The sequence below is a fragment of the Bidens hawaiensis genome, unplaced genomic scaffold (genome assembly GCF_021521415.1).
Source record: "Bidens hawaiensis isolate Kalapana, Puna unplaced genomic scaffold, B.hawaiensis_p1.1 tig00003988_1, whole genome shotgun sequence".
Taxonomy (NCBI): Eukaryota; Viridiplantae; Streptophyta; class Magnoliopsida; order Asterales; family Asteraceae; genus Bidens; species Bidens hawaiensis.
Genome location: NW_027491233.1, coordinates 1,360,717 through 1,379,978, shown reverse-complemented (window position 1 = coordinate 1,379,978; position 19,262 = coordinate 1,360,717). Strand labels below are relative to the sequence as shown.

The 19,262-nt window shown below is 35.4% G+C and overlaps 1 protein-coding gene across 2 annotated transcripts; it reads left to right on the top strand.

Moving 5' to 3' along the window:
• Positions 1-3,892: 3,892 nt before the first annotated feature.
• Positions 3,893-7,910, top strand: LOC143624903 (serine/threonine/tyrosine-protein kinase HT1-like). 2 transcript variants are annotated; one of them, XM_077095399.1, is made up of 6 exons: positions 3,893-4,114; positions 4,256-4,375; positions 4,452-4,955; positions 5,022-5,388; positions 5,800-6,273; positions 7,319-7,910. In XM_077095399.1, the coding sequence occupies exons 3-6, from the start codon at positions 4,591-4,593 to the stop codon at positions 7,613-7,615; spliced, it is 1,503 nt and encodes a 500-aa protein (XP_076951514.1). In that variant the 5' UTR covers positions 3,893-4,114; positions 4,256-4,375; positions 4,452-4,590; the 3' UTR covers positions 7,616-7,910. The 2 variants fall into 2 exon arrangements, with proteins under 2 accessions (XP_076951514.1, XP_076951513.1); XM_077095398.1 differs by having other exon boundaries at positions 3,895-4,114; positions 4,452-5,388; positions 7,319-7,909.
• Positions 7,911-19,262: the final 11,352 nt, after the last annotated feature.

Below are 19,262 nucleotides of genomic sequence, written 5' to 3'. Positions count from 1 at the left end.
TCCAACCCACATGTATAGTAGGTACAAGAATAAAAGTATTAAAAAATTTGTTATTTCACACAATCGTGTGTTTATTCGTGAAAAATGTAAATAATTTATAGTTATAAAGAGGATAACAAACATGGCACATTTATTTTACAAACACTATACTAAGTGCCATATAACACGAAAAATATGTTACAACTTCATAAGTTAGTATGTAAATAGCATAGGCTAAAGACTCACAAACAAGTCCTACTTGATGCAAATGAGCATAAGATAAATTAGGATCATATCAATGGAGAAACATTTGATTAATGTTTCAATTCATAGCTTATTGAAAATAAATTGTTTTTTTTTTTGTTTAAATCAATGATTGATTCTATAAACCGAATCTATCTTTAAAACTAATACAATTTAAAAAACAGACAATGAGTTTAAAAAAATAATAGATATGGTATTCAATATCAAATTCAATATAAAAAAATATGTATTAATTTAGGAAAATAAATTTGTCTCTCTGAATGTCGTGTTACACCTTATGATAACTCACAACCCAAACAAATTTATTGTTAGTTATTGTTGATTTGTTGAACGATGCACTTCAATTGACGCAAAGTTATATCAAAGTTGGTTTTTGAGACCAAAAGAACACATATAATTTCTCGATCACCATATTTGATGACACATCAAACTTGTCGATTGTTCTAGGAAATCTAACATGCATTATGGTTGATTGCTTTCTAACATGGAATTAGTTTAGGCCTAAGTTCTTTAAAAAGAATAAAAGAACTCATTAACATCCAAATGCATTAATGTAATAAATTTAGCGGTTTATGACGGTTCATCAATATATCTAAGTTTGATAAACTTGTATTTTACATGTATCACACATTACATCATGTCACTTCACTCTCTTCATTCATTAATGACGTAAATCCAAATTTTTTATTAATAATAAGTTATTTAAAATCGTTAAATCTTATCCTTTTCTAAACCTATGAAAATACATTTGTAATAACTCTTATAATGCACTTGAGTGTTATGACTTATGAGTACAAACAAATTCCATTTAGGTTGAGGCATATTTGGTCACTTTTGCAATATTAAAGGGTCGAATGATAACATGAGCAACAAAGAATGGTTCCTTCAAAAGAGGGAATTGCTTTACTTCTTTGTTCCGTACCTTAATTCCGTGATTGTGACGGTAGCATCTCTCTCTCTTTAAAAACAATATTAAATACAAACGGCTTAGACTTTTCATTCATGTTCATATATCTAAATACAAATATACAGTACATTAATGATTTATCATATAAAATGTAAAAAAGATTATAAATCATTAAGGCTGAGGGGTGCGGAGCGCGAGAAGGGGCGCGAAAGCCCTTCCGCTCGCGCCCCGAGGCGCGAGAGGGGCGCGAGAGGGGCGCGAGCGCGGAAAAAGAGGCAGGCGCGGATGGGCTAGCGGCTGGGAATAGCGTGAAGGGTTCTTGGGTTGCGTGAATAGAGCCGTTGGGCTCGTTTTTTATTAAAAAAAAAAATTTACTTTCTCTATAAAACCTATATCAAACCCAAACCAACAACAATATAACATACAATTTTTTTTCTCTATAAAACCTATATCAAACCCAAACCAACACCAATATCACATACCAATATCACATACCACACCCAAAACCCAAAATCATCCCATCTTCCAAACCTTTTTTTAAAAACATGGCTGGAAATTGGTACCCAAACCTAGATTCAGATTACAGTTACGACGATTTATGGTCGGCACCGGACCAAGCGATGTTTTATTCGGGGTCGCAACAATCATCCGGCTTTCAACCATCCAACATACAACCGTCTCCTAACTTTGTAGTTCCGGAGACACAAGAACCAGAAGGTGAAGTTGCGGGACAAAGAAGACGCGTCCACCGGAAAAAACAAGTTGCAACGGACGGGTCGGGTTCGGCTTCGACTGGAAGGACGAAACGGAAAACCACTCCGTGGTCATCGGATGAGAAGGAAGCCCTGTGTCGGGCTTGGATAGTCATTTCTGAGGATCGGCGTTGCGGTAATTGTTTTAACGTTTTTAAAAATGATTTTTAATAAAAAAGTTAAATAAAAAAGTTAAATGACTTACAAATTTATTTATGCATTTTGCAGCGGACTACCAAAAGAGCAAGGTCTTTTGGACAAAGGTTAGGGAGACGTTCTATTCGCTCGTTGGGAGTACAGAGCGGAACGCCGATATGATTTCGGGTCGGTGGACCGAAATCAGAAAATTTGTCGGCTTGTTTACTAATCTGTTCAACAGGAACGCCGGTCGTATGAGACCAAGTGGCAGTGACGATTTGGCGGTTTATAATTTCACTGTCGAAAAGTGGAAGCAGGAGTGCCTGCGGAGGTATGGGACGGTGAAGACGTGGGACGGTGTAAAGGTGTGGGAGAGGTTGAGAAGGTGTTCTAAGTGGGTTGAGCTGGTGGCCCCGGACCTTGATGCGGAAGTAGGGCCGAAACGGACTAAAACTAGTTCGTCTGGAGCGTATAGCACTTCCGCCGGGTCGGATTGCCGGGTTGGATTCGACCTAAACGTTGCGGGGGAGGAAACGTCTTCACCGCCGAGTAGGCGGCCATTGGGAAGGGACGCCAGGGGGAAAAAACCGGCTGAGGGGGAAGCCGTAAACATCAACGATCTTGTTGAATCCCTCAATAAATTCAACAAAACCATGGAGGTGGTCTCTAATGACAAAAAGGAAAAAAAAAAGAATGAGAGATTTGGACTTCCTTACAAGAGACTTCAGTAACCTAAATCAGGTCGACCAAATGCTGATGGAAAAACAAAAGGAACGTATCCGGAAGAGGTTGATCGAAGAAGACCAAGCCGAAGAATAAGAATAATGTTTTTTTTTAGTACTTTAATTTTTTTTTTAGATATTAATGTGTTTTTTTAATTAATGTGTGTTTTTTTAAATAATTTATGAGTTTTTTTTAATAATACATTTTTTTAATACATTTATAAAAAAATAAAAAAAAAACCGCTCGCGCCCCTCCACACCATGTCCCGGGGCGCGAGCACCACAACCAACACCCATCTTATCAAGTTTCTCTCTCTGCCACACGTCACAATATTATTGGCTGGCGCCCCCACTCGCGCCCCCTCTCGCGCCCCCCACACCCCTCAGCCTAATTTTATGATGTTTCTTAGTTTCAGTATTATATTGTTATATACGTAAAAAATATAGCTTTTTTAAAAAACATTAATTTTATATGTACTCTTTCAAACATTATAAATATCATATATTTTAAAAAATATATGCGTGTTGTGTGTGTAAGGTACATAATTATGTTCATACGCGTAATTAAGGTATTTATGTGTGATACTTTTATCATACGTAATTCTTTTCTTCATGCGTATTTAGCTTTCATATTTACAATTATATCATCACGCGGACTTTGTTGTTTACCTTTCATTTGCAATTATGTCACCGTTATGAAATCAATGATACAATCATACAAAATCCTTCTTACATTGTGTTGTATGTTTTCCGATTCATTTAAAACTACTTTATTCATATATACGAATTTTTTTTAAACTTTTAATCATTTAACTATAAAGTGTAGGTTTTATAAATAGAAAAAAACTATGAATGTTTTTTTTTCCATCTAGAAGATATAATAAATATTCCATATTTTCTTATATATTATATAAAATCTTTTAAACTTAAAAAAGGTAAATCCTTATCTTGTAAAATTCATCACACATATAAAAATAATTTAATATATTAACTAATTAAATTTATTTTATTAGCTTTAAATAAATATCATCATCATCATCCCATTCCTTTGATTGTTTCATTTTATTGACTTTGTAGAAACTTCAACCAAGGGAGGCCCATTCACAACCACTGGGTCCCACCGAATCATCATCATCAACTCACTCAAATTCCAATTCCAATTTCTTCATAAAATTCAAATCTTTATTTCTTTCTTGGATTCTTTTCTTTTCTTTTGAATAAAAACACCCAAATTCATCATCACTTTGTTCTTGATTTCTCTCACCCTGAAAAAGATTCTTTCTTGGTGAGAGAAACCACACATTTTTATTCATTTTTTAGGTCTTAGATTCTTCCATTTACATACCCTTTTGGTAAGTTTTCATTTCTTGTTTTTTTTTAGTGTTTTGGGTACAAATAATTGTCCCCATCCATGACTGTTTCTTGGTTTTTTTATATTTTTTGATATTTAATTAATAAAATATATTAATTCGTTTGTTTGATTATTTATATAGCTTTTGGGTTGATCAAGCTTTGTGGGTAGTAGGTGGAGCTTGACTTTTGATGTTCAAAAGTCTTCATCTTTAATCAAGAATTTGTTGATTTCATTCATCAAGATCCCCAATTTATCAAAGGTATAATAATCCCAGTTCTCGAAATTTTTAGTCAAGTTTCAAGATTCGTTATAAAGTTATGTAATTTGTGATTTAGGGTTGCTTTGATATGGGGAGTATTTGTACATATGGTGTCATCTTGTTCATAAAAGCTTGTTATTCTTGATCAAGTTCTTGATCGAATTCTTGATCAAATCGAATACTGTGTTAGGATAGTTTTAGTTTAGAGGGCAAGAATGGATGATGAGGCTAATTCTTGGATTAGAAGAACAAATTTTTCTCATACAGTTTGTCATAGGTTAGATTCCGCAAGGTTAGCCTCGTATTTAGCCGATGTTGAACCGATTCGGTTCGCGGGTGTGAAAACCCGACCACCAAAAGCTCTTGAAGATCCCAAACCGGTTCAAATCCAAACCAACCCTGTTTCAAACAAGTATAGAACCGTGACCCCGCCACCCAAAACCACGGTTCCCGACACGTTTAAGGAGGCACGGTCTGAGACTAAGCGGTTCTCGACTCCGCACCCTCAAAGGGTGGAAAGTGAAAAAGGGTATAAAGGGAAGAAAACGTTTCATCGGAACATGACTGCAGTTGATTTGAGGTCTACCGCGAATGGGACCACGAGTTCTTTGATGTTTCATCGGAACATGACCGCGGTTGATTTGAGGTCTACCGCAAATGGGACCACAAGCCCTTTGAAACATTTTAATTCCATGAAGATTAGTAGTAAACGAAAGATTAAGCGCGATTATTCTTGGTCAAAGTTGTTTGACCATGGCGGAGGGAAGGTTAATTCGGTTGAAATGGTTGATGATCATATGGTTGACCTTTCAAAGCTTTTTCTTGGTCATAGATTTGCTCATGGTGCAAATAGTCAACTTTACCATGGGATTTATAAGGACGAACCCGTTGCAGTTAAAATAATCCGGGTTCCAGATGATGACGAAAATGATGACTTAGTAATTCGGCTCGAGAATCAGTTTGCACGAGAAGTTAATCTTTTGTCCCGTCTCCACCATCCACATGTCATTAAGGTATGTTTATTTATATACTTATACACATAGTGTGAGATCCTCTACAGTACAAACAGTTTTTAACGTGAGATATGTAAGAACTAAGAAGCGTTAGAGTAATCATGCTAACACTAGAGTAATATTTATTAAGCTATAGTTTTAAATTAGAGTAATAATAATTACTCTAGTTCAAATATAGAGTAGTAATAATAATTAATCTACGGTTTGCATAATTATTATTGCACCATAACGAAATGAGAGTAATTATTATTTACTCTAGTTCAAAATGATAGTGTAATAATAACTACTCTAGTGTTAGCATAATTACTATAATGCTTCTTGCAATTCTCGCGTAAAAAGTTTGTATTTAAGATTGACACGTCCATTATTATAGTTTATCATTAAATGATAGTATTATTTTCTCGGTTGTAGTTTGTTGCTGCGTGTAGACAACCACGGGTTTTCTGTATCATCACCGAGTATCTTTCCGAAGGTTCATTAAGGGCATACTTGCATAAGCTCGAGGACAATACGGGAAAAGAGAAAGAATATCTTCCGTTACAAAAGCTTATTGAGATGGCTTTAGATATTGCTCGTGGAATGGAATATATTCATTCACAAGGCGTTATTCATAGGGATTTGAAGCCTGAAAACATATTAATAAGCGAGGATTTTAAGCTTAAAATTGCTGATTTTGGGATCGGTTGTGAGGAGGCGTATTGTGACTTTTTGGCGGATGATCCAGGAACATACCGGTGGATGGCTCCCGAGATGATTAAACGCAAATCGTATGGTCGGAAAGTTGATGTGTACGGGTTTGGGCTTATTCTGTGGGAGATGGTGGCGGGGACTATCCCGTATAAAGATATGACTCCGATACAAGCTGCTTTTGCTGTAGTTCATAAGGTATGTATATCTCCTTTGTTGAATGTACATATATGGGTGGTTAAACAGGTCAGGTTTAGTGGGTTGGCAGGTCGAACCCGACACGAACTTGAAATTTTTCGTGAATCCGAACACTAAGCTAACGGGAAAATCATGTCCGGCATGTGACATGTGAACCCGACAGGACACGAGTATTCGCGGTCTGACAAGAAGACGACCTGTTTAACCCTATTTTTATTTTTATTTTTTTTTTATTTTCGCGTATTAATGCTCTAAAACTGTAATATCTTCTAGTTTTTAAATGTTGCCACAAATGGCCAACCAGTTTAAGTTATGACGTAATAATGCACCTTAAAGAATATAAACGAGTCAACCCACGAACCCACTTGGTCAACCGGACCTGACTTGTTTAGCTAAATGTGCTCATGGGTTCAACCTAAAACAGGCCCTAACTCGTTTAGACTAAACGCGAACCAGTGAATTTCGTGTTAGTTTCGTGCCTATCGTATATTCACACACCTACATGCAAATCGTTATATGGTTCATTTCGGTTCTGCTATAACCAAAAACCGAAAAAACCCGAACCAAACCGGAAAAAACTGATTTTTGACTAAACGTGAATCGTGAAATTCGTGTCTATCGTAAATTCACACCCCTAAATGCAAACCGTTTTTTCGGTTCGTTTCGATTATGCTATAACCAAAAACCGAAAAAACCCGAACCAAACCTAAAAAACGGATTTAAATTAATCTGTAAGAAATTAATAAACTGTGTAGCCCAAAAAAATGGTTTACAATCAACTGCTTATTAACAAAAAAAAAAAAAAATTCCGGGCCAAAGTTTCAGGCCTAAAATCATTATTTTGGTCATATTTTTCAGCCCAAAGTTTTCATGCCCACAGCCCAAGTGGTAAAACTGAAAAAACCAAAAACGAACGGTTTTCAAACACCAAAAAAACTGAGTTTTTGGTTTGAACCCAAAGCGGACCCGAACCCCTACTTCAAAGTTCAAACTACAGAAATAGATATAAGCCTCATCTCAAAATTATTTATATTCATATTTTCAGAATCTTCGACCATCTATTCCGGCCAACTGTCCTCAGGCAATGAGAGCGTTAATCGAGCAGTGCTGGTCTTCACATCCCGAGAAAAGGCCTGAATTCTGGCAGGTGGTGAAGGTGCTAGAGGAGTTTGAAACATTAGTCGTCCGCAATGGAAACTTGAATCTTCTACAGCACCCGACATGTTTAGATCATAAAAAGGGGCTTCGCCACTGGATTCAGAAACTCGGGCCTCACCATAATCATCATCATAATCATCATCAACAATCCAACTTGCCCATCCCTAAACCGAGGTTTTCATGAAACTTTTTGTGATGTAAAATTAGACGGAGTGTTTGTTTTTGTCTTCTTTGTTTTGTTTTGTGAATACCGGTACATTGTTGCTAAAGATTGATTACAGAAAAAACTGAAACGATTGCTTCGGTCGTATTATAACCGTGAATATGATTCTGAGTTTGTGTTCGGAGACCGGATTATGGTATTTAGAATGTTGATTTGATCTCCTACTAGTGATTTTTAGACATCAAACCAAAGATTGTGTACATATATATTCAGATGTTAGATGGTAATGTAGTATCATAGAAACGAAGCTAGCGGTTATGGTTATGGTTATGGTTATGGTTAAGGAAAAAACCAGACCGAACTGCGATTTGCACACCCGTAACTTAAGTTATAAAAGCAGTTTGGACCGTGAACACATAACTTCGGATTAACTAACAATAAATAAGTTACCAGTGATAAACTACCCTACACTAGACGTGCACAAATCGGGTTCAACTGGAAAACCCGAACCGGTTCGAAACCGGTTTTTTCACAACGGGTTGTAAAATGGAACCGGTTCCAATCATGAACCGGTTCGGTTCCCGACCCGAACCGATGCCCAGATATGCTAACTTTTAAGAACCGGGTAGGGTATGAACCGGAACCGGTTTTTACGTAAAAACCGGTTCCACCGGTTTTTTTTGAAATTTAAATATCATAGCCGTTAGGAACCGGTTCCAACGGCTATATAGCCGTTTTTGACCGTTGGAACCGGTTTTTTAACCATAAATAGGTTATTTTTTTACTCTAAATAGCAAGGTTTGTTTGTGTACTTGTTAAACCAATTCCAAAACTATAAAACACACTCCAAACCACAATTAACCTTAAACCGACAACAAATGGCAACTAATGATGACGTTGTTATGGTGATCGAAACAACAAGATGCCCCGATGTTTGGGTTCATTACGATTTGTGTCTCATGACCGACTCACATGAGTTGGCACGTTGCAAATATTGCTCGAAGTTTCTTAAAGCAGGGTCCAACTCGACATTAAGAAAACATACGAATAAGTATTGTCGAGAGAAAAGAAGGTTGGAAGCTAAAAAAACGGAAGTGAGAGAGTCGTCCGGCTCTACAACCCAAAAATAAGTATTCCCGGATTAAAACGACGGACTTTGTTTTTTATGTTTTAGTTGTTATGTTTAGTATCGTTTATGTTTTAATAATGTTTGTAATAGTTATTTTTTAAATAAATAAAATGTTCGTCGTTATTAAAAAAGTAACAAAAATTAATCATGAGTAACAAAAGTAATTATAATAAAACAAATCAAAACTAAATATTAGTTGAACAAGTTACAAATAATTTTACCAAAACAAATAATTACAACTCTTCTTCGTCTTCGTTCTTGTCTTCACCCTCGTCTTCGTTATCGGAAGAAACCCCGTCCTCCGCTTCCTCATCATGAATATGACGCTCTATTGGTATTTCGTCTTCAAAGTTCGCCTTGTGTTGTACACGATCCACCGCATCCAAATGGTCCTTTAGGCAAATGCAAACCTCTAGAGACTCGGGAGTTAGTTTTGTTCTTCGCATAGATAACACCCTCCCACTAAGAGAAAAAACCGATTCGGAAGCAACCGTTGAGGCTTGTACGGCAAGCAAATCACGAGCCATGGCGGATAGAATGGGAAATTCGTTTTGTTTACCTTTCCACCAAGCCAACAAATCAATATTGCGAATTTCGTCGACCGTTGCGCCCTCAACATAGTTTGCTCCACTATATCCCTTTCAACGCCTTGCAATATGGCTTCTCGATGTGCTTTCTCAAAGTAGAGTTGGAATCGTGCTTTAATATTGAACCACATAGTTTGCAACGAGCCTTTTGATAACCTTCGTCATCCACAATCAAATCCCAATTCTTCCATATGTCTTGGTTGCGGTTATGGTTGACTACCGTAACAACCCTTGGGTCCTCCGTAACAGGAACGGGGGCAACAAAAGCACTCTTCTTAGCCTTCTTGTTAGTTTTTTTGATGGGTGCCATAATAATATTTAGTTGGATGGTCGGGTAAAGGAACGGGTTTGCTAAAGGAGTAGTATTTTAGTTTGTTTTTGAGTTTGGTGGTAAAACAAGTGGCGGAAACAAGTTATATATAGGTTTGGGCATCAAAAACCGGTTCCAACGGCTATATTACCGTTGGAACCGGTTCCAACGGCTAATTGGTGTCTAAAAAACCGGTTCCAACGGCTATATTACCGTTGGAACCCCGGTTCCAACGGCTAGTTTGATTTTTGTTTGACCCTTCAAAAAAAACCCGTTGGAACCGGTTTTTCCAGGTACGAACCGAACCGGTTCCAATTAAGAACCGGGTAGGAACCGGGTTGGAACTGATACTGACATACAAATAGGAGAACCGGGTACGATTTTCGGGTACAAAAATACCCAAACCGGGTATTGTACCAACCGGGTTGGAACTGGAACCGGTTCCGGTTCGGTTCCACCAGTTAGGTTCCGGAACCGGTTTTTTTGTGCACGTCTACCCTACACTAGTGATTTACTATTAAAAAAGTTCCTGCTCTCGAAGTTACTGATAATGGTATTTGAATGATTACTGACTGTTTTAACTGTCAACCAACACACTCCTTTTCACGAAGCAGTGTCATTTGAGCTAAACCAACACACTCTTTTTCACGTAGCACTGTGTCATTCGAACTCAACCATCACCCTCTTTTTCATGAACCACTGTGCCATTTGAACTAAACAAACACGCTCTTTTTCATGAAGCACTGTGTCATTTGAACTAAACAAACACGCTCCTTTTCACAAAGCACTGTGTCATTTGAACTAAACAAACACGTTCCTTTTCACGAAGCACTGTGCCATTTGAGCTACACGTTGTGATGGTTTGATCTAATTCTGGTGCCCGCGTTTTCACAGCTGAAAATTACATACTTCTAGTTTCTATTTAAACTAAAGGATTGAGATTTAAAGAGTATCATAACAAATTAACAATAACCAAAATAAGATAAGTGTACCGTGTACGTGGGCCAAAAATTTGAATTTTTAGTTCTTAGTGTATCTACATTTTTGCAACCGGAATATTGGGCCAAGAAATGTACTATAATATGAAAAGAATTATTAACTTTTTATATAAAAGTAGATTTTTCTTATGAACCGTACTTCATTTCATACTCCGGTAACAAAACTACTTGATTGATCGACTCAAAGTTAATATTAACACAATTCATCATGTCCTCGTACGTATAAGAATGAATGAGCGGGAGTATAAAGAACTAAGAACTGTTCAGTTGTAGAGTTTGACATAGCTTTGTCTGACTTTAAAATGACACAAGTCATAATAAATATATATTGTGTGGTTCGTTCTAGGAGGTGTTTGGATGAATTTATTTTTTCAGGTGTGTGGTCTAATTAAAATACTAAAAGTTGTCAAGCGGTATAAGTTTTGGATAAAGTTTTGTTTTTTAAAGGGGTGAATGTTCAAGTCATGCGGTTAACAAAAAAAGTAATTAGGGAGCAAGCTTAGAAAGTGTATGAGTTACTATGAAAAATTTGTTGTAAATCTATAACTTTGCTCTTTATACCTAGCTACCAAGATACTAAAAAAGAACTTTTACTAACGATAGTATTATAAACGGGCGGTATCCACAAGTAATCACTAACAGAATCGGGTAAAAATCAAAAGTTAAATAGAAAAGAGAAAATTAAAACAATTATCAATAAACTTGTTGACAAAAATCATAAATGGAGAAAATAACCTATCACTGATTGATTACAAGCAGAACCAACTCGGTAAGTCACTAAGTCCGAGACTGGTTGCCTTTTGCGGGAATTTACCGTTGGCAATTTGTCTGCGGGCTATATGTTGTTGTTTGAGAATATGATTTAAGATAAGATTCCTCCAATGCATTTCAGTTGTTTGTTGATAAGAGCCCATTTGCAACAACTACTTTCATAGTCGCTAATTCAAGGATAAAATTTCAATTAAAATCTTTCACCCAAACTTCTTAGTCGTTCGTTGACGAGGCATCATTTGTCGATTGATTAGTATGAATCTTCGTTGATCTATCCGTTTTTCTTCAATAATAATGTTATAATGAGAAAGCAAACATGGTTGTAAGTGTTAGTAACTGAAAAGGTATTATAAAAAATCTATATAATAGAAATATAAAAAAAATACAAATAATATTTTAAATTTTGATATAAACAAATGTATAGGGTTTGGATCAAATACAAATGAAATTAACGTGCTAATTGTGAGAATCAAATAGAGTAATTATATATACATTTAAGGTAATTATGTACTTACATCGTAGATTAATTACTCAATTATTCTGTAATATAATTACATAATTACATGTTCTTGTACGTTACTTTTCCACAAGGCCTTGTTTAATTTTAACTAAAACTAAATTAATATCTCTACTAGCTACTATTTCGAAGTCCTTTTAACTGACTACAACTTACAAAGGGTGAAAATATATAAGAAAAATATAAAAAAATGTAAATTAGGTGGCCATTTTGTATATTTCGAACCATAACTTGAATTCCCAATCACATAGAACATGTGGATCCCAGCCATTAAATTAAGATACAACTGCATCAAACTGCATCATGTATGAAAGGATGACATAACAAAATTGAATGAATAATCTAACAATACTATTAAAGCAATACATATTGTTCACATGTCATTCAACTAGCCTCTCCATATCAGTTGTCTACATGTTATTCAACTAGCTTCTCCACATCAATGCCACATCATCTCTAAGTCATCTATTTTCTTTCCTATCTTGTATATTATTAAATCAAAAATGACGTTAATGATGGGAATCGAACCCTGGCACAATCCCGAGATGGAAACTTAACAAATGCAACAATGGCCAACAAACCAAGGACTAATGTTCAATTATTTGAAATACAAATCATATATATTGAAAGAACCATTGTAAATGGAAGGTTTTTGTAATCATAGCAATGACTGAATTTCTCAATACTTGATCAATAATCATTTGAAATTTGAACTGTTAACCGACATTAGTTATATATATATATATATATATATATATATATATATGTTTAAGTTCAAGAAATAAATCAAGTTATTGCAAGAAATGAAAGAAAATAAATGAGCCAATAGTTTTATTTTAGGTTTTAAATATTTAAAAATAAATAAAAAAAATATAAATGCAACAATAAATGCACCCTCTCTTTCCAATTAATACAACTAATATAACCATAATAAATATCTCTCTAATTAATATATCTAACTGATTTAACTATAATAATTAAAAAGATAAAAACACTACTTTAGTTTTATTTTTTATTTACACATTCTTCATTTATTCAACATAAATACAATTTATTCATATAATACTATTCTTTATATTAAAAAAATAATTTCCACTCAATTTATTAGCATGCTTTTTAACACTAAATATCAAAACATAATATATATTTTTTTCAATTGGTATGCCTATAAAAATTATTGTCATAAATAATAATAAAAAAATATTATACAAATGTGTCCATTAAATGTAAAAAATAAATATACAACCTAAACAAAGTTATATAACCTACACTTGTTTTGAGCGATAAAAACGTACAACATACAAAAAGCATACAACTTACATATGCAATTCGACATCAACAATTATATAAACTACACAAAGATACACATATCCTACACATGCGTAGGTTATATGTTTTTTTATTCTTAGAACAAGTGTAAGTTATATGTTTTTGTGTAGGTTGTATATTTTTTATTGACATTTAATGCAAACATGTGTAAGATAGTTTTTTGGAAAATTGGTTTTAAATAATCCAAACTATGGCCTATTGGTAAATATCCATCCAAACTTTACACCTGCCTGCTGGCAGTACCAACTACTTATGCATTTGTTTTTAACGGGCCGCGACTAACGGATGTTAACTCCATTAGTCTTTGTCTAATGTGGCGATCCCAGCTGTCAAAAATTAGATTACATGGACGTCTACGTGGCGGCTGACTGTGTATTTCAAATATATGTATATATAGAGAGATTTACTCTCTCTCCCCCCACCCCCCCTCTCTCTCTATCTCTCTTTATCTTCATCCACCATCACCCGCCCCACCTGTCACCATCATTTGCCACCGGACCACCGCCATCGCACCACCTGCCACCATCAACCTCTCTTACCGCACCATAAGAGTTGTATCACAAAATCTTAACTTTAATAATAATATTTCTACGGAACAAAAATATATTTATAGACAATGAAGAAGAACAACCCCCTTGTGTCTCTGACCTAAACTAAAATAAACAATATACATACACGAATCCTGTATCTATATCCCTTTTATCCAAATCCAAACCCTAAATTCCAAATTCAATTTCTCAATCAAAATCTTCAATTCCACCTTCCAATTACTCAATAAACCTAGGGTTTCAATTTCATGTGCCAATTTAATGGATAAACAATGCCGGAGCTGCGCAGTGGAGTCCGCCATTCCCATGCTTCACCTGTAGTCGATAAAAAGCCCAAGATTAACAAGCGATCGGATCTGTTGGCAGCTGGTTGCGTGAAGACAAGAGCTGCGGCGGCGCGTGAGGCGGCGGCGGCGGTTGAGACGATGGCGGATGCGAGTGGCGGGTTGAGTGCGAAGGTGGTGGCGGTCACAGATGGTGTGGGTGGTGGTGTTGGTGGTGGCCGATTATGATGGAGGGAGAGAGAGAGAAGAATACTTATATTAATTCTATACATAAACCTTAATACACAGTCAGCCGCCACGTATACGTCCACGTAATCTGATTTTTGACAGCTGGGATCGCCACTAGGGGTGCAAACGAGTCGAGTCGAGCCCCAGCTCGACTAGGCTCGAGCTCGGCTCGTTTGACTTACACAGAGATCGAGCTCGAGCTCGGCTCGTTTCGAGCTCTATTTTCAAAGCTCGAGCTCGGCTCGTGAATGGATTTTGAAGCTCGAGCTCGGCTCGGGCTCGCCTCGTTTACTATTTATCAATTATTTTTTTTATATAATTTTAATTATTTTATATATTTTTTTCTATTATAATTTTATGTATAAAAGAATATATATAATTCAGTTATTTTTATTTATTTTTTCATAATATTATATTTGTTAATTAATAATTATTAAATATATATTTTAAAAAAATTATATAAATGACAGGCTCGTTTAGGCTCGCGAGCCGGCTCGAGCTTGATAAGTAAAGCTCGGGCTCGGGCTCGTTTATTAAACGAGCTTATTTTTAGGCTTGAGCTCGGGCTCGGTCTCGATAAAGCTCGGCTCGAACGAGCTTTTTAACGAGCCGATCTTGAGTAACTGGCGAGCAGCTCGGCTCGACTCATTTGCACCCCTAATCGCCACGTCAGACAAAGACTAACCGAGTTAACATCCGTTAGTCGCGGCCCGTTAAAAACAAATGCATAAGTAGTTGGTACTGCCAGCAGGCAAGTGTAAAGTTGGGATGAATATTTACCAATATACCATAGTTTGGATTATTTAAAACCAATTTTCCTAATTTTTTGTATTATTTATCACAATGTAACTACATGTTGATTGATATTGATATGTTGAGTTTGAAGAAATTGGTTTTGAATAAAAAGAAATTAATGTATGAATAAATTGTATTTGTGTAAGATAAAATTTTCGTGTGTAGGTTATATGTTTTTCGTGTGTAGGTTATATGTTTTCAAGTGCGTGTGTATTTCATTGATGATAAATTTTGTGTGTAGGTTATTTGTTTTTCGTGTGTAGGTTATATGTTGTCTTATTCTTAGAATAAGTGTAGATTATACGTTTTTGTGTAGGTTGTATGTTTTTTGTTGATTTTTAATGCAAACACATGTAAAATAGTTTTTTGGTATTATTCATTATAATGTAAGCATGTTATGATGGATATTAATATATTGAGTTGGAAGAAATTAGTTTTGGATAGAAAGAAATTTTAATGTATGAATAAATTATACTTGTGTAGGATAAAAATTCAAGACACAAAAAATAAGTTATAAAAATAAATGAGTTCTTAATATTTTTCAATTATAATAATTTAATTAGTCATATTAATTAAGTAGATAAGTATTATTGTTTATTAGTTATATTAATTGAAGAAAGAGAATGATTAATACTTTCTTTATTTAGCTTTAAACATTTGAATAATAAAACAAAACTAGTGGCTCATATTAATTTCTCGCATTTCTTGCAATAATATAATTTCTCTCTTGAACCATCCCATATATATATATATATATATATATATATATATATATATATATTATGACGCCATCCGGGTTAATGTCGGTCCAACCTCTCGAGTCGATGTCCGGTCCGGGTCTGAAAACATTGATTTAAACCTTAAGATTTTCCACCCTACTCATTTTAATCTCTCTCTCTCTCTCTCTATTCTTACCAACTCCACCATCCACCATCTTCTATATTCCGGTAATGTAGATCAGGATTAATCGTTTTCCAGTAAGGTTATATATTATACACTAATGGCCAACAATTTTATATGATTTTCCGGCAAGGTTATATCTTTTTCCGGTAAGGTTTTCCGATTTTAATTGTTATATGATTTTGTAATAATCTCTTTGGTTGTATATCAAAATCCAAGATTGAATTGATATTTTGAAGTTATTACGGTTTTCCGGTAAGGTTTTCCGGTAAAGTTTAAGGGTTAGATTTTTGTTTTCCGTTTTTGTTTGTATTTATATTAATTATTATATGATTTTCTTATAATCTCGTTAGGTTCTATATCAAAATCGAAGATATATTGGAGATTTTTCCTATTTCGTTTTTCCAGTAACGCGATTCAAATATTCTGGTTATCAATTAGAACATCAATTTTACATTTGTTTACATAATTCAAATCTTCCATAATTGGTAATTTGTTTATTATGTGATATTATTAATATTTAATTTTCTCATTTCAGGTTCTGTTCCCAACTTGATATAGCTAATTTCGTGGGTTGAAGATTTGTTGCCTTGATTACATCTATCTTAGTTCATCTTTAGAAGCCGGCTTCAAACACTTGTTAGCACCTGAGCCATCCTATATCCGTTAAGTCATCTTACCTAGGTGATTCGTTTTCTTATTATCGTTAAATCCCGTTAAGTTTCCAATTAGTTTCGTTAATTTTCACCGTTAGTTAAGTTAAGTTAGTTTAGATATATAAGTTAAACAAATATATTATTTAGGCAAGACTTGAGTAGGGTTAGTAATCTGAGCCACCTCACGTGTCTTTGTGTTCAATACTCGGACTTCCTTAGTCTTTACTATAGGGATGTGATCGGTACCGTACCGGTACCGACCGGTACCGGTACCGAAAATCCCGGTCCCGAAAATTACAAATATTTGGTACCGATCCCGGTCCCGATAATAACAGTTCGGTACCGGTACGGTACCGGTATTTTGGTATGGTACCGGTTTGGTACCGAATTTCCACAACCATTAATGAAGTAGCAGAAGACGATGCACTGAGTTTAAGCAAAGGTGTACCATCAATCCAAACACTCCACATACCTTGATAATGGGCCAGTTGTCATATGCTCCGGGAGACCACGAGTTCGGGCTAAAAGGCGCCGTGGGATTCCTTTTGGAACACTTGAAGCTGGTGCGTACGACACAGCGCGGTGCGTACGACACGACTGTCCAAACGAGGACCATTAAGGGTACCCCATAATCTACAACAAGGCTTATAATCCAACCTGCTAACACAAAAGAAATAATAATAATAATAATAATAATAATAATAATAATAATAATAATAATAATAATCACAAGAGAATCCATAATGAAGAATCATACTATCAAGATCGAAAACAATTCCAAGTTTGTTAACTGCACAACCTTGAACCTTGTACATGCAGTTGTAGGACGAGGATCTGCCATGAGGCCGTCATCTGCCGACTTAAAGTCGGTTTCCTTTTGCTCGGTTGAAAGCAACCGTTCCACCTGCAGAACAAAGTACAAATATGCTATATGCATTTATGACAAATTATAGAGCTCAAAGTTTTAATAATGCAGACCTCATAAATAACTATCTCAAATAGTACACCAAATAATGCAGACCTCAAGACAAATATGCTGCTGTCATCTCCTCACAGGAAGAAACATGTGCACCAGCCTGGTAACAGGAGCCTTGAAATAGATTTGGCAAAGTACTACAATCCAGTAGTTTATGAAGTAAGCATTTAAATTGTCATATATATTATCTAATAGTAAACCAAGAATGCAAATGGAAGCCACATTGCTTCCACAACCTTGTAAAGCAAGCATGAAAGACCTAAAACTGCTTTCACCAGCAGTAATCGCACCCTCTGCCTACATGCCAAATTTGGTTTGTCATGACTATGCAACTCGTTACAGTGGTCTACTTTTTGATATAGATAGTATGTTTAAAATAAATAATAATGTTGCAGCAGCTTCTCTTTTCGACCCAACACAAAATATTGAAATAAATAATAATGTTGCAGCAGCCTCTCTAACATATGAAATTGCTTCCGGAAGCAATTAACCGTATACGTCTAGTATAATACCATTAGACCCCACACCACACATATGTAAGCGAAAACGAGAAAAGAAAGTGACTAACCTATGTGTTTGACTTGAAAAAAGTCAACTGAAACAGGGGAATTGTTGCTGCCACTGCATTAACAGCCTCAGTCAGCTCGCTTAAGAAGTAGAATCACATGCATTGAAAATAATATAATTCATCTCATGAATAAACACACAACACATAAAAATCAATACAAGCACACATGCAGAATTCATAGCTTTTATACCAAAACACATAATTTGTTACAAATGTTTCAAGCCCAAACCATACCAAACCGGGAAATGGCTCATACGAAAGACACTAAGGTCAAATATGATCAAAAAACAAGTCTAACTTCACATGATCAAAAGTCAAATATGATAAAAAAAACAAATATGATCACTAAGGCCCATTTCCTTGAGCTTGCTTAAGCCTTTTCTTACGCTATCCCTTTCCCCTTTTCATTTTGCTTTCGTATCGCATCTTCAATCTCTATAGAACAAAGTTATCACCCCGTTATAAAACCAATATTAATGATATAAAGAAATCAATCAAGAACTAGTAGTCTAGTATGTAAGGCCCCGAACCCGGTGACCCTACTTTAGCGTCGGATTTACTCATAAACACAGTTCTTCAAATCAGAGTTTATTAAAACTTTTCGCGGAATGTAAAACATCAATCATTTGTTACAAAACATTAAATCTTTTCTTTGATACCATAACACAAAACTTTATATTTAAAACATCTTTACTTCTTTCTTCAGATGCCAGCCGTTCAATCCATGCCGTGTGTCATCCTCATGCTAACTCTATAATCAGCTCACCTGCGTGCATACTAAAAGTCAGCTACGCTGAGTGAGTTCTAGTTAATCAAGCAACTTATCATACAACCACTTCATACAATATATACGTATCCGAAGACACATAGTCCACTGTCTAACATGCCACTGTTTAACCACTTAATTACCCCTACAACTTAGCCACTTAATTACCCCTTACAGCTTAACCACTTATGCCACTGGTGCCACCTTATGCCAATTATGCCACTTTAATAACGAAGTCACGTATAGGCTTACCCTACCACGTACTATCGTCATGCCACTAACACTCTTACTAGACTCTGCCACTTC

Coding starts and splice junctions, on each gene's coding strand:
- LOC143624903 (XM_077095398.1), top strand. CDS start 4,591: ATGGATGATGAGGCTAATTCTTGGATTAGAAGAACAAATTTTTCTCAT. Junction 5,389..5,799: donor ACCATCCACATGTCATTAAG/GTATGTTTATTT, acceptor TCTCGGTTGTAG/TTTGTTGCTGCGTGTAGACA. Junction 6,274..7,318: donor CTTTTGCTGTAGTTCATAAG/GTATGTATATCT, acceptor TCATATTTTCAG/AATCTTCGACCATCTATTCC.